Here is a 16762-nt window from a genome sequence, read left to right on the forward strand (position 1 = left end):
ACAGTAGAAAATCAGAGAGACAAAATCACGGTGAACAGAAACTACTTCCCTTGGTTTTTACTACTATTCACCATCATTTTGATTTCAATGTGATTCTCTACCGTGTATCCAAACATGCACCGTATCAAACTTATCATGTACCAAAACAATTCAAAGATATCAGCTGGACGGTGGTTCATTCTTCATATGGCTTAAGCAACATGACCCCACTTATGTGATCATGTAGCAGGCTGAAATTGAACATTGGAATATACTTTTTTTTTTCTTCTGGGGCTTCTCTTGGTGCCAAGTCAGCATCTGTCGTGGAAGGAGCAAAGAAAAAGGTACCTGAGACTGAGGAGGAAAGGTGGTAATGTAAGGTGTGAGGATTGCTGCTACACCTTTAGCTTTAAAGAGTTACCACCCTGGCATTTTCTCTGCTTTTTGTTTTCCTTTTGAACATTCCCTTTCAGCTTTCTGAGTCTCTGCAATACACCCCTCTTCCTTCTAGCATCTCTCTCAGAATCAGAAACATCCATTGATCTTGGTCCAGTTCTGCAAGCCACCATTCTGATTTTCATGATCAGCAGAATTTAGTATCATGGTGAGCTTCTAAGATATAGGTTCTGTTTCTGTTATTGATCTACTCATCTTTTGTTGTCAGATCATATGTTAACACTTTCTTTTGATGGTTCAGGGAACTCCTGTGAATATCATTGTTGGATCACAGGTTTGGGTTGAGGATCCTGAGATTGCATGGATTGATGGTGAGGTGACAGATATCAAAGGCACAAATGCCACTATCATTACCACAAATGGGAAAACAGTAAGCTTTTTACCAGATCATAAAACTGGATTACTGATAGCAGAGTTATTTATTTGTGAAACACATTGCAAAACTTGATTGCAATAATTCCATATTATAGGTTCAGAAATCTGCTATTTGACTAGAACAGCATGGCTACTTTTTGGATCCGAATGATGGAAATGAAATGACTTGAGAAAAAGTTATAGGGAATTCCATAATTTGTTTCTTTGTTCTTTCCCTGGATTTTCTCAACCAGAGTAATATTGATAGGAATTAGGCTTCTTAAGGAGAGGTTATTATTGTAGTTATGGTTAGTTAGTAGAATGGTTAGCTAGTTAAAGGAAGAGTGCCAGTTAGCATTATCAACTGTTAGTGTAACAGTTAGCTAGTTAATTCAGTAGTTTTCTTTGTTCATTGCTAGTACCTATCAAATATATAAAGTTAAAATTATATTATGCTTGGATTAAGCCAGAGAGATGCTGCTGCAATGTTTATTCTTAGCTCGGGAATAGAGACAAGATAGGCAGAACCATAGAAGTACTTATATTATTGTGAAATCCTAGCACAAAAGCTCCAGCCACAATTTTCAGCTTCATCAACAGATCCAAAGCAATAACATTTTAGATATTAGTACTAGTCATAGCAATTTCTTATTCCGAAAAAGAGAAATTTATTCATTTCCCTCAAACATATTTTACCATATTTTACAGAAGCAACCAATATAATAAAGAAGAAACTATATTATTGGATAAATTCCTTATCACTATAGCAAAAGTCATAACTTGTTTTAGCTTAAGCTCACTAGCTCAAGAACCATACTTTGATTGAATTCTGATACACCTTAGCCTTATTGAGCCAGATACCGAAACATATCACCATGCCCATAAATTTGATGCTTGAAGTACAAGCATGAAGAAGTATATAAACTGAGCATTATCCCCAATTTCAGGTGGTTGCAGAAATTTCAAGTATATACCCTAAAGATATGGAGGCACAGCCTTCAGGGGTTGATGACATGACCAAGCTAGCATACCTCCATGAGCCAGGAGTTCTGTATAACCTTGCCTGTCGTTTTTCTCTCAATGAGATATATGTGAGTCACAACCAGCTAATCAACTTCTCAATATATTTTTTAGTCTAAAAATATTTAGGAAAGGATCAACATCTGACAACCATCCATTATATGAGCAGACATATACAGGGAATATCTTAATTGCAGTGAATCCTTTTAGAAGACTACCACACCTGTATGACATCCATATGATGCAGCAGTACAAAGGAGCAGCATTTGGAGAGCTTAGCCCTCACCTTTTTGCTGTAGCAGACACCTGTTACAGGTTAGAAATAGATTCTGTACTAGTATCCTAAGAAAACAATTGATTGTAGAGCTGACTCAGTTTAATATATCAGAGCAATGATAAATGAGAATGGAAGTCAATCCATTTTGGTGAGTGGAGAGAGTGGAGCTGGTAAAACGGAGACAACCAAAATGCTAATGAGATATCTAGCTTTCATGGGGGGAAGGTCTAATACAGAAGGCAGGACTGTAGAACAACAAGTCTTGGAGGTCAGTTTTAACTACTAGCAAATGTTTCTCAGTTAACTCAAATCAGGTATATGTAGTGACACTTTCACTTCTTCAGTCCAATCCAGTGTTGGAAGCTTTTGGAAATGCCAAAACTGTCAAAAACAACAATTCAAGGTAAAAAAAAATGCATACGGATTTTCTCAGATTACATTTTCTTTCATAATTTCCATTTTAGTTGATATTACAAAATTATTGGACTTTCTGGCAGTCGTTTTGGTAAATTTGTTGAAATTCAATTTGACAAGAATGGAAAGATTTCTGGAGCAGCAATCCGTACCTATCTCCTTGAAAGGTCAAGAGTTTGTCAGGCTTCTGATCCAGAGAGAAACTATCATTGCTTTTACATGCTTTGTGCAGCACCACCAGAGGTGACTTCTACATAATTAAATTGAAACAAAAAAAAAATTTGTAACATATCATTAACTCCTAAAATCTAACAGTTAAAGTTTGCTTGATAGGATCTTGAGAGGTTCAAGTTAGGGGACCCAAGGCAATTCCACTATCTGAATCAATCAAACTGTTATGAAGTGTCAAATGTAGATGATGCTAAAGAATACTTAGAGACCAGAAATGCAATGGATATTGTAGGTATCAGCCAGGATGAGCAGGTATTGTGCCAATGCAACAGTGCATCATATTTTGAAGAAGCAATGATTTATGTTTATCCAGAGACATTCGATCAAAGAAAATTTCCCTCCACAGGATGCTATCTTTCGTGTGGTAGCTGCAATCCTTCATCTAGGAAACATTAACTTCGCCAAAGGGAATGAAGTTGATTCATCAAAATTGAAAGATGACAAATCACTCACCCACCTTCGAACTGCAGCCGAGTTACTCATGTACAAGCATTGATCCAACTTTAAAATCCATATAATCTGTATGCTTCACCTTTAATGTCTATGACATGATTATTTTCAGGTGTGATGATAAAGCACTAGAAGACTCACTTTGCAAGCGAGTCATTGTTACTCCTGATGGGAACATTACAAAACTACTAGACCCAGATGCAGCTGCTTTGAGCCGAGATGCTTTGGCAAAGACTATGTACTCCAGACTGTTTGACTGGTAAAAACAAACTAAGAATGACAACATGTATCTTCATTCAGTCGCAACATTAAAAACCCTGATAATTTTATATCCAGGAAACATACTACTCCTATACAACATCAATCATAATACACAACAAATCATCTATGAACAAAAAGTGTTTTGATATAATCCAAATGCATGCTTCAAATATGTTAGGATTGTGGACAAGATTAACAGTTCAATTGGGCAAGATGCAAATGCAGTCAGCTTAATAGGAGTCCTTGATATTTATGGATTTGAAAGCTTCAAAGTCAACAGGTAAATGGGATAGTTATGTTTCATAAAGACAATTTCTTCGTCTCTAAATTTTAATCTCATTCATTCTCTATATACAGTTTTGAGCAACTGTGCATCAACCTAACAAATGAGAAGTTGCAACAACATTTTAATCAGGCAAGGTTATAAATTCTAAATAGATCTTAAGCAACATTATCGATACAAACATATAATATAGAAATGCATCTGTTTCCGCAGCATGTATTCAAGATGGAGCAAGAAGAGTACACAAAGGAGGAAATCAATTGGAGCTATGTAGAGTTTGTGGATAATCAGGATGTTCTTGATCTTATTGAGAAGGTCATTAGAAACTTGTGTATCAGCATTGCTTGTGAAGGATCTTTTATACCAGATAAATATTGATACTGTTTACATGTATTGCTTGCAGAAACCTGGGGGAATAATTGCTCTTCTTGATGAAGCCTGGTATGTCAATTTCTCACTTGAAAAACTGTGAATAGATAGATTGGCTATACAGATAAACTTTTTTGCAAATAGTATACCTACAAAATAATTCCTCAATCAAGGAGAGAATGGTGGTAGGATTATTTTTTGAAAGGAAATGGTGGTATAGTTAGCTCAGCCAGATTTTATTTTCCTGCTAAACAGGAAGCAAAAACCAGGAAAGCAAGTCAAAATTTAATTATATTCTTATTTACTGCAGCATGTTCCCCAAGGCAACTCATGAGACTTTTGCACAAAAGATGTACCAGACATATAAAGGACACAAGCGCTTCAGCAAGCCAAAACTTGCTCGAACAGATTTCACAATTAACCACTATGCTGGAGATGTAAGACAAGGAATTCTAAATTTTTCTCGCCGGCCATCCATTTTAAAATTAAAAATGCTAATTTCTTGTCACAAATATTCTTTATTTACAGGTCACTTACCAAGCAGATTATTTTCTAGATAAGAATAAAGATTATGTTATAGCAGAGCATCAAGCTCTTTTATGTGCTTCCAAGTGCACATTTGTTGCTAATCTTTTCCCTCTTCTACCTGAGGAGACATCAAAGCAATCAAAATTTTCTTCCATGGGCTCACAGTTTAAGGTAAATATATTTCAATTTCGGTGTTTAGTTTCTCCAGTCTCTAGAAACTCCGAGTCCTTGAATTGCTTCTGAATAAATCTTAATATCCAGCAACAACTGCAATCACTCATGGAGACACTGAGCACAACAGAACCACATTACATAAGATGTGTGAAACCTAATACAGTTTTGCAGCCAGGAATCTTTGAGAACTTCAATGTCTTAAACCAATTAAGATGTGGGGTAAGTTTAATTTCTCCTATTGTTCTTAAATGTATGCCTGTTCAGTGGATTTGAGAAATACCCCTGCCGAAAAAAAAGGGACATTTACCTCATTGCTTCTTGCAGGGAGTACTTGAGGCAATAAGGATTAGTTGTGCTGGATATCCAACAAAAAGAACATTTGAAGAGTTCCTTGATCGCTTTGGAATGCTAGCTCCTGATGTCCTTGATGGGTATGCATTACTATAGTCTACAAGAAAATGAAAATGATGCTTTTTAACTTTGATTGTCATATGAAATTCACACCTTCATGAAGATAGAGCAAGAATGATGAGTCAAAGATGTAATACTCTATTAAACTACTTGAACCACCACATGAAAGTAACTATAACAATAATCTATGATGTAGCTCCTATCATTGAAGATAAGCTCAGATTCACTTGAAAGTAAATATCATATATCTATATCTCTCATTGAAGTTCTAAAAAATATGCTTTGATCTTCACAAACCCATATGATAGTTAATGCTTTCTTGTATGTAGATCTGATGAGAAAAAGGCATCTATTGCAATCTGTGAGAAGATGGGCCTAAAAGGCTATCAGGTAAGTCTATACATGGGAAACATGTTCTATGGAAGTAAAAGGCATAATCATGCATAAAATTTTCAGGAATTTGTTATAAGCTCTCATCCATTTTATCCCAATGTTTCAATCAGATGGGAAAAACAAAGGTATTTCTCAGAGCTGGTCAGATGGCTGAATTAGATGCACGAAGAGCTGAAGTCTTAGCTAAAGCAGCTAGACTCATACAGAGACAAATCCGAACACATTTAACCAGAAAAGAGTTCATCACCCTTAAAAAGGCCACAATTCAGATCCAGAAGATTTGGAGAGGTCATCTTTCTTAACAAAATAACTTGTATTTTTAGTACATCTCCTTTTTAAGTGCATAATTCTTATGGTTCTGTCCTATAGATAACTTATTCGAGTTACTTTCTTTTGCCCTTCATTTTTTCAGCAAGACTTGCACGTGAACTATATGAGCACATGAGAAGGGAAGCAGCTTCTATCCGGGTGCAGAAACATGTGCGTGCACACAGAGAAAGAACTTATTACACATCATTACAAGCATCAGCTATTGTTATTCAATCTGGCATGAGAGCATTAGCAGCACGAAATGAATTTAGGTACAGAAGAAGGACAAAGGCTTCAACCAAAATTCAGGTAAAGACATCACTAGAAGCAATATCTAACACCAACATAGATCATGACATGCATAATGAAATCATTTGGAATCCAAATGTTTGCTCATGGAAAAGTTCATCTAAAATTTCATCAATAAGAAATTCAAGATGCTTGATTCTTTTTAAAATTAATAATTTAAATTATTCCATTTCATTTCTTCTGACAGACACAATGGAGAAGAGCCAAAGCTGTTTCTGATTACAAACAGCAGAAGAGAGTAGCTCTTTCACTTCAATGTCTCTGGAGAGCTAAAGTAGCACGGAAAGAGCTCAGAAAGCTTCGGATGGTGAGTGTTGCTTCTGTGCATCATTTTTCTAGAAGCCAATTTTTTTTAGAATATCTAATAAGAAAGAAATATTTTCAAAAGTAGAGGTGTGTAACAGTTTTAAGTTGCTGTGCAGGCTGCAAGGGAAACGGGGGCACTTAAGGAAGCAAAGGACAAGTTGGAGAAGCGTGTTGAGGAGCTGACATGGAGACTGGATATTGAAAAGCACTTGCGGGTAGGGACTATCAACTAGTTCTACATGATAACCACTAAATGGATTCAAGTAAAATTATCAATTATAAGTAAAAATAAAAAGGGATTAATTTTCATTCAAAAGTAAGATTCTATTTTCATAGTTTTTATCAGTGAGTAACTGTCTAGTGCACTCCTTTCAAGATACTAATGAGGAGAAAAACTATTCAGTCCTTCATATAGCAGTTTATCCAGCCCATCTAATCTGGAAATAATAACATGCAGCTTGACCTTGAAGAAGCTAAAGGGCAAGAGATAGCAAAATTACAGAATACTTTACAAGAAATTCAAGCTCAGCTAGATGAAGCCCATGCTGCAATTATACATGAGAAAGAAGCAGCAAAAATAGCAATTGAACAAGCACCACCTGTAATTAAAGAGGTACCTGTTGTGGACAACACCAAGCTAGAGTTGCTGACAAATAAAAATGAGGAGCTGGAGGTAAAATAATTTTTTTCCTGGACATTTTTAAATTTTACTTTTAGTATTAAGATGGTGGGACACTGGAATTACATTCAGCAGGGTAAGAAGTACTTCTAAATGATAAAATGATACATAAGAAAAGTAAGGAAAGCTTTTTATTAACCCTTTTTTTTAAGAAATATTATTTTTAAAATAAATATTATATCTTTTACCACCAAAAACTTAAATGAATAATGAGAACTGTCACATATATAAATAATTTGCATGCAAACAGCACTGCATAGATGAATACTTTTCACTTGACAATGTGATGGCAAGTACTTAAATTGAAGTTCTGAAAATACAGAGTGAAGTAGAACAGCTAAAAAGTAAGATTAAAGAGTTTGAAGAAAGGTGCTCAGAAATTGAAAAAGAGAATCAAGCAAGGCTGAAAGAGGCAGAAGAAGCACATCTCAAAGCGACACAACTTCAGGAGACTATTGAAAGGTTGTGGAAATAATATTTAGCCACACAATATCTCTACCAACATAAACTGGAATTGACCATCTATACTTTACTACTCCAGATTAGAATCAAGTTTGTCAAACCTTGAGTCTGAGAACCAGGTTCTATGTCAGCAGGCATTAGTAGAATCAAATAATGAAGAACTATCTGAAGAGATAAAAATGTAAGTACAATATGCTATTTGGATAATTTATTATTATTTTTCTTCTAAGTGATACTTAGTTGCCAGATGCCTGCATTTGAATGTAGTAAATCAAAAACTTTATATGCATCAATGAGCTCCCTTGTTTTTGGATTAGATGTTTTGATATTGTTGAGATATGTTGATTAAATAAATAGGGAATAAATATATTTAGTATATTTTATCTTTTATTAGGATAGATCTTTTCCTTATTTAGCTATCCCTAAACTCTTATATATATATATGTACTCAGCTTCATGAAATAATCAATCAGAATATTTCATTCAAGTTGGTACCAGAGCTTTCTGATTCAAGTCTCCCTCTGGTTTACTAGTTTAGTTTAGGGTTTCAGCCGTCGTAGGCTAACCCTTATTTTTACCAGTTAGAATTCCGGAAGCAACCACCGGCCGCCACCACTGCTGTTGATTGCTGCTACCATAGTCCGCTGCTGCCACCACTGTGTCGTGATCAGCCGCCACCGCCAGCCGCTGCCGCCGCCGCCGGTCGCCGCTGATAATTTTTTCTGGGTTTGCTTGTTTTTATTCCAGGATTCCTCTTCTGTGGTTCGTTTCTGTGTTTGAGGTCTCTTGTTTCTGTTTTTTGGCCTGTTCCAATCAGTGAGCCTTTCGTTTGAAGTGTGTTTGGATTTGTTTGGTTGCGGTTGTTTTCCCTGTCTCTGTTTGTTCTTTTTCTTCATGGAGGATTTGCTGAAGGATAAGTCTCCCAAGGGTGAGAAGAAGAGTCTCATCTCATTTGCTTTTTCTGGGACTCCTGTTATCACTTCTGAGAAGTTGAATGAGGCAAATTATCTAGATTGGTCCAATGCTGTTGAGATCTGGTTTTTGGGTCAAGGTTTGTCCGAGCACCTTACTAAAAAATGTGCTGATATTGATGCTTCTGAGAAGAAGGAATGGGAGAAGGCTGATTATCAACTTGTTTCTTTATTATACCAGGCAATTGAACCTAGACTGATTGTTCACTTTCGTCCCTACAAAACATGTTATGATGTGTGGAAAAAGGCACAGGACATCTATGCTAATGATATTCAGCGGTTGTATGATTCAGTACGTAATTTGGCAAATCTCGAGATGACTGATCTTAATTTGCCGTCTTACCTGAATAAGGCACAATCTACCATTGTGGAGCTGAAGTCAATGCTGGTTAATGACGATTTGAAGAAGGTGCTGGAGAAACTTGACAATATGTTCATGGTGTTTGTTTTGCATGGTCTCCATAAGGATCTGGAATCTGTTCGAAACCAGACCCTTACTAATCCCAATATTCCTACAGCGGAGGAGCTTATTAATCGTTTACTTCGTGTTCCTTCATCTGCCACTTCAACTAGACTTGAATCTCATACAGCCTCTGACTCCTCTGCTCTCATATCAAATTCTTTTGAGTCAGGGGGTCGAGGTCGTGGTCGTAAAGGTGGTGGACGTGGAAGAGGAGGTAGAGGAAATCTCCATTGTTCTTACTGTAAGAGGGATGGACACACACAAGATCGTTGTTACTCTCTAGTTGGGTTTCCAGACAAAACTGCTAATGTCGCACAGTCTTTGGAGTCCAAGGTTGAATCTGATGGTGCAAAGAACCACTCATTCTCAACTGATGAGTACAAGGAATATCTCCAGCTGAAGGGCGCTCAAAGATCATCTTCATCAGCAACTGTTGCTCAAACCGGTAATTCTACGGTTTGTTACTCTCATTCTACACCTGTTGGATCCTGGGTTTTGGATTACGGTGCCTCAGATCATCTCACTGGTAATCCTTCCTTTTTCTCTAACTTATCTTCACCCAAAACTACACACCATGTTACCCTTGCAAATGGCTCGAAAGTACAAGCCACCGGTGTTGGGCAGACATCTCCTCTTCCTACACTACCTTTGAGTTCTGTTCTATTAGTTCCGGGATGTGCTTTTAATCTTATTTCTATAAGTAAATTAACCAAATCATTAGGTTGTGCCATAACTTTTACCTCTGATTCCTTCTTTATACAGGACCGGAGTACGGGACGGATGATTGGAGCAGGATCTGAATCACATGGTCTCTATTATCTACAACAACCATCTTCTGCAATTTGTGCGGCTGCTGCTGAGTCTCCGAGTTTACTTCATCGTCGTCTGGGACATCCGAGTTTGGACAAATTAAAGAAGATGGTGCCTTACTTGTCGCAGTTAGAGTCTTTGGAATGCGAGTCATGTCAGCTTGGGAAGCATGTTAGGTCGTCTTTTCCTAGTAGCATCAATAAAAGGGCCCTACATCCATTTGATGTCATTCATTCTGATGTTTGGGGTCCAAGTCGTGTTTCTTCTATCTTAGGATACAGGTATTATGTCAGTTTTATTGATGATTTCTCCCGGTGTACTTGGATATTTTTAATGAAAGATAGATCTGAGTTGTTTAGTATCTTTCAAAAATTTTGTCATGAAATTGAAACTCAATTTGATAAGAAAATTCGTGTTCTGCGAAGTGATAATGCTAAAGAGTATTTTTCTGATTCCTTTAACTCTTTTATGAAGTCTCATGGCATTATACATCAGTCTAGTTGTCCACATACACCCCAACAAAATGGGGTAGCTGAGAGAAAACATAGACATATTGTGGATACGGCTCGTACTTTATTGATGAATGCTAATGCACCTTTAAAGTTTTGGGGTGAAGCTGTTTTGACTGCAGGATATTTGATAAATCGGATGCCATCATTTGTTTTGGGTAATCAGATTCCTCATTCCATGTTGTATCCTAGGGAATCTTCATTTTGTGTTCTGCCTCGTGTCTTTGGTTGTACTTGCTTTGTTCATGATCTTTCACCAGGTCGTGATAAGATGTCTGCTCGAGCTGTCAAATGTGTCTTTTTAGGTTACTCTCGTGTTCAAAAAGGGTATAAGTGTTACTCTTCATCCACACATAAGTTCTACACTTCTGCAGATGTCACGTTCTTTGAAGATACACCTTACTTTGTTACAACTGGTCAACAATCTGATCTAGATATATTTCCTGTGGTTTTACCTGTTCCTCAAGTGTCTATGTCACCATCTTCGGTCGTTACTCCTCAAGCAGACACTTCCACTCCATCAGCGCCAGCTCCTGATATGTCTCGTTATCGCATTACTTATGAGCGTCGCCCACGACGTACAGTAACGGATGAGCCCCACGACTCAGTTTCTGCAGGACATGAGACATGTGATTTGGTTCCTCATCAAGCCTCCTCTCCTGCTTCGGATCCTGTTGACTTGCCCATTGCCCTCCGGAAAGGTAGTCATTCTACTCGTAATCCTTATCCTATTTATAATTTTCTCTCATATCATCGCTTGCCCCCTGCATACTACGCTTTTGTTTCTACCATATCTTCCATTACTGTACCTAAGACTATACAGGAGGCCCTATCTCACAAAGGTTTGCGTCAAGCGATGATTGACGAGATGACAGCTTTAGAGTCTAATAATACATGGGAGCTTGTTCCTCTTCCTGCAGGGAAATCTATTGTTGGGTGTCGTTGGGTCTTTAATGTTAAAGTAGGCCCTGATGGGCATATTGATCGATTGAAGGCTCGTCTTGTTGCCAAAGGGTACACTCAGGTTTATGGCTTGGATTATAGTGATACTTTTTCACCAGTTGCAAAGATGGCATATGTCCGTTTATTTTTTGCCATGGCTGCTATGCGACATTGGCCCTTGTTTCAGCTGGATATTAAAAATGCTTTCTTACATGGTGATTTGGAAGAAGAGATCTATATAGAGCAACCACCGGAGTTTATTGCTCAGGGGGAGTCAGGACTAGTTTGTAAATTGCAAAAGTCTCTGTATGGTCTGAAACAATCACCCCGAGCTTGGTTTGGCCGTTTCAGCAATGTTATTCAGCAGTTTGGGTTAGTTCGTTGTGAAGCGGATCACTCAGTCTTCTTTAGGTGTTCATCCTCAAAGAGGTTCATTTATCTTGTTGTCTATGTGGATGATATTGTAATCACCGGTGATGACCAAGAGGGCATACAAGCTCTTAAGCAGCACCTGTTTCAGCATTTTCAGACTAAGGATCTTGGATCTTTGCATTACTTTCTTGGGATTGAGGTAGCTCAGTCAAAGTCTGGCATTGCTATTTGTCAAAGAAAGTATGCGCTTGATATTTTGGAAGAAACGGGCCTTCTTAACTGCAAGCCTGCGGATACTCCTATGGACCCTAATGTGAAGCTTCTGCCTAACCAGGGGGAGCCTTATTCTGATCCAGGAAGATATAGGAGGTTAGTAGGAAAGTTGAATTATCTCACAATGACCAGACCTGATATATCATTCTCTATTAGTGTTGTTAGTCAGTTTTTAAACTCTCCTTGTAAGAGTCATTGGCAGGCTGTTATTCGGATACTTCAATATATAAAAGGTTCGCCTGGAAAAGGTCTTGTTTATACTGATAGAGGTCATACTAGTATTACTGGATATTCAGATGCGGATTGGGCAGGTGATGCAGGTGATAGGAGATCCACCTCTAGTTATTGTGTTTTTATTGGTGGAAATCTCATCTCTTGGAAGAGTAAGAAACAAAGTGTTGTTGCTAGATGAAGCACCGAAGCTGAGTATCGTGCTATGGCTCATACTACGTGTGAGCTCTTGTGGTTGAAGCACTTACTTCAGGAGTTGAAGTTTTGTGCGATTACTCCTATGAACTTAGTATGTGACAATCAGTCAGCTTTACATCTTTCTTCTAATCCGGTTTTTCATGAACGAACAAAACATATAGAAGTTGATTGTCATTTTATTAGGGAGAAGATTCTTTGTGGTACTATCAAGACTTCTTCTGTTTGCTCTCAAGATCAGCTGGCTGATATTTTTACCAAGTCTTTACGAGGTCCCCGGATAAAATATATATGTGACAAGCTGGATGCATACGATTTATATGCTCCAACTTGAGGGGGAGTGTTGAGATATGTAGATTAAATAAATAGGGAATAAATATATTTAGTATATTTTATCTTTTATTAGGATAGATCTTTTCCTTATTTAGCTATCCCTAAACTCTTGTATATATATATGTACTCAGCTTCATGAAATAATCAATCAGAATATTTCATTCAAGTGATATGATGTACAGAATTCGCTTTGCAAGATGGTGATACATAAATGAGGCGTCAAAATGAACCTGGTATAGGTCTAGTAATTGTTCATACTTGATAGGATAGGTTTTTAAAAGAAAATGAAAACAACAAAACAAAGGAGACCATGATAAATTGTTCTTTTTTCCTTTCATTTAAGAGTTCTGAATGTGCTGCATTTGTACAATATGTGTTACTTTCCTTTCCATAAATATTTTTGAAGATTAAAGTTTTCCAATTAAACATCACAGATAATTTCTCAATAACATAGGCCATATATGCTTTTATATCATATCACATTAAGTGGGCTTACACACCATTTTCTTGACAATAGATTTAGGAAGGAATTTTTAAAACATAAAAAAAATTACTGGCATATACACGTCTCTAAATTAGTTCCAATTTAATGCCATCTCTAGCCTCAAGGATCAGATAGAAAATCTAGAATCAGAGAATGAAGTTCTAAGGAGCCAGGCAGCCGCTGTTGTCGAGCAGAAGGTTTATCCAGAAAAGATAGAAACAGGCCAGGAGGTTGCTGTTGTAGAACAGATACAACCAAGAGTTATTACAGATACCATGACTTCACAAATAAAGGTATACTACTCTGAGCTTTCCCTAAGGATTATTCATTATGTGACAATTATCTTTTATGATGATCGATGCAGAACTTGGATAACAGAAATCAAACAGAAGAAGAATGGCATGCCAGAAAGGTATTTCCAACTTGATAACATGTGTTTTTCAATAATTTCAAGGGTAAGTAATTGATCACAGTAATTGAAATTGAAAAAATGATGTTTCCAGGAACTTAGAGCACCTGTGTCTTTGCTTACGAAACAAAGATCACTCACAGACAGACAGCAGGTATATATGATCTCATAACACAATTAAGTGAGGCAGAAATTCCACCCTAAAATTAAATGGTATCTTACAGTTTTTATATATCTATATCTTCTAAACAGGAAAGTTATGATGCACTGCTCAAGTGTCTCATGGAAGATAAGAAATTTGAGAAAAACAGACCAGCAGTTTCTTGCATTGTTTATAAAGCACTTCTTCATTGGAGATCATTTGAATCGGAGAAGACACATATATTTGATAAAATTATTCACGCTATCAAATCATCTATAGAGGTAGTATTTTCCAAGAGCTTTATACACCAACAATAGTTAAGGAATTCTTGATAAAACATCAGTTTTTGAACCTAAATTATTGAAAGCAATTTATCATTTTATGTCCTGGCAGAGCCAAGAAGGAATCAATGACCTAGCATATTGGCTTTCAACAACTTCAACACTTCTGTTTTATCTACAATGTACCATCAAGGCCAGCAATACAACTAGGGCCGCTTCGCGTAATAGGAACTCCCCTGCCAGCCTATTTGGCAAAATGGCACAAGTATGATTTCGAAGCTGCAAAATTTCAGTTCATTAAATCAATGTTAAAAACATAACGATACTTGATGTACAATGTCAGGGCTTACGTTCATCTTCATTGGGCATGGGGATTTCAAGTGGCTACAGTGGAATGGTGGAAAAGCCAAATGAGCAATCTAAAGTGGAAGCCAAATACCCAGCAATTCTTTTTAAGCAACATTTAACTGCATATGTGGAGAAGATTTATGGAATGATCCGAGATAGTTTAAAGAAAGAGATTAGCCCATTCTTAAATTTGTGTATTCAGGTAATCATGTTGAAGAAAAACAGACAATACAAAGTACAACAGAAAATTGGACATTGGTTGATTAGATAAATCTTTTATCACCATTGACAGGCACCAAGATCCTTAAGGACCAGATCAATAAGAGGGTCATCTAGAAACATCCATTCAAATATAGTTGCAAAACAACAGGCATTGCATATGCACTGGAAAAGCATTGTGAACAAATTAGATCATACCTTGGATATATTGTCTGCTAACTATGTAAGCATGAATTACTCCCTTAATATTGCTTTGGCTGGGTTGTTCAGATCAGATAAGAGATTTCTCAAATTTCTACATCTCATAACTTCAGGTCCCTCCCATGATAACAAGGAAGATATTTAGTCAGGTCTTCTCATTCATGAATGTTCAACTGTTTAATAGGTGAGCAGATTTTCCATTCAATTGCACTAAGTATATTGGAGTAGTGATTGTTGATTCAACTTAGTACAGATTCTCATAAAATTATGGTCTGTTAGTTTGTTGCTTCGCCGGGAGTGCTGTTCCTTTAGCAATGGAGAGTATTTGAAGGCAGGTTTGCATGAGTTGGAACTCTGGTGTCTAAAAGCAACAGATCAGGTAGCTTTAGAAATTTGCCATAACCTAGACTAAACAGAACAGAAGTGCAAGACACCAATTATCTAAGTCCTTACTTTTGTGTTACTTCTTATTCACTTTGCAGTTTACGGGGACATCTTGGGATGAACTCAAACACATACGCCAAGCTGTCAGCTTTCTGGTATACTTTCTTGAACAATGATTACAAAATAATGCACACTTTCTTTCCCCTTTCCTCAATATTCGATTTTAAAATGCTTCATTTATGCAGGTTTTGCATCAAAAGACTCAAAAACCTTTGGAGGAGATCACAAAAGAACTCTGCCCGGTAATTTAATTAACTAACTCATAACCAAGACACAACAGTTAATACTTAGTATCTCAATAACAGTTTCTATCTTATACCTACTTGGATAAGTAGCTTTTCTCTAACTTATGGTTTTTTATCAAGAATGACTTTTTTTTTACTTTGAAACTATCTAAATCACATGCTTAAAATTCGAGTAAAAGAGGAGTGCCTCTAATACAATGTAACCTATAATCTCTTGTTTTATGTTCCCTATATCAGGTGTTAAGTATTCCACAAATATACCGTATTGGAACTATGTTCTGGGATGACAAGTATGGAGCACAGGGACTATCTGCAGAGGTAAGTTCTTGTCTCCTCAAACATTTTCGGCTCAGCTGCATGTTTGTGCAATGCATTCTATCATAGCTTCATTCTACAGCACATTCAATTCTTTCTTAATCCCAAATATACTAAAACATCATTCATTTAATTTTTACAGGTAATTAGCAGAATGAGAGTGCTTATGACAGAAGACTCCGAAAACATACCACCCAATAACTCGTTCCTTCTTGAAGTGGATTCCAGGTAATGAACTATTTAACATGCTTCTACATCTAAAAATCACTTCTTAGCCAATATAAACACATTTTGTTTATGTTTGTTGTATGAAAAAGCATACCGTTCTTAATGGAGGAGATGTTCCGGTCCATGAGTGACATTCGGTTATCTGATATGGATGTGGATCCGCCACCAATCCTGAGACAAAGGTCTGATTTCCAGTTCTTGTTGCAACAAATTGATAGTAGTGACTCTCAATGAGGTAGCAAATTCTGGTGCTGAGTGCTGACACAGTTTTGGTTTTTGATTTTGAATTCAATTAGTTTGGGTTTCGTGTGAAGCAAGTAATTGAGTGGTGAGATGGAGAATTGTAATTAGGTTATATAAAAACAAATACATTTTTTCATTTGCTATTGGAGAGATTTCAAATTTTTTTATTTTTCTTGTAAGGCTTCTTGTCAAGGAAGGCCACCTTGAATTTTGACATTGTTGTATATTGTTGCTTTGAAAAGGAATGAAATGAAGAAAGTTTGATTTAGCTTGATTTCAGTTTCCGGGTTTAACGCTCACATTCAAATAGGTTGAGGGTTCGAATCCTCCTAAGGACAGTAAAATTTCAGTCGGTGGGCAATCATCCTCGGGAAAATTCATCTGCGCTCATACCCAGGAGTGAGCCTTTGCTGGCCTTCCTAGCATGCTAGTAGCGCCT

The 16762-nt window shown here is 36.9% G+C and overlaps 1 protein-coding gene across 1 annotated transcript; it reads left to right on the plus strand.

Annotated features, from left to right (window-relative positions):
• Positions 1–328: 328 nt before the first annotated feature.
• On the plus strand, positions 329–16591 carry LOC130743146 (myosin-12). Its single transcript, XM_057595267.1, has 40 exons — positions 329–583; positions 677–805; positions 1737–1880; positions 1979–2124; positions 2198–2354; positions 2431–2489; positions 2584–2743; positions 2834–2983; positions 3078–3214; positions 3294–3440; positions 3621–3722; positions 3800–3857; positions 3939–4040; positions 4129–4166; positions 4405–4531; positions 4623–4793; positions 4884–5015; positions 5121–5227; positions 5537–5597; positions 5711–5888; positions 6013–6218; positions 6406–6525; positions 6641–6739; positions 6982–7197; positions 7526–7665; positions 7745–7846; positions 13367–13541; positions 13613–13660; positions 13752–13811; positions 13910–14080; positions 14193–14345; positions 14424–14630; positions 14721–14870; positions 14962–15032; positions 15128–15227; positions 15331–15387; positions 15478–15534; positions 15775–15855; positions 15995–16080; positions 16170–16591. Exons 1-40 carry the CDS (start codon positions 581–583, stop codon positions 16312–16314), a joined length of 4752 nt encoding a protein of 1583 aa, XP_057451250.1. The 5' UTR covers positions 329–580; the 3' UTR covers positions 16315–16591.
• The last annotated feature ends 171 nt before the right edge of the window (positions 16592–16762 follow it).

The sequence above is a fragment of the Lotus japonicus genome, chromosome 3 (genome assembly GCF_012489685.1).
Source record: "Lotus japonicus ecotype B-129 chromosome 3, LjGifu_v1.2".
Taxonomy (NCBI): domain Eukaryota; kingdom Viridiplantae; phylum Streptophyta; class Magnoliopsida; order Fabales; family Fabaceae; genus Lotus; species Lotus japonicus.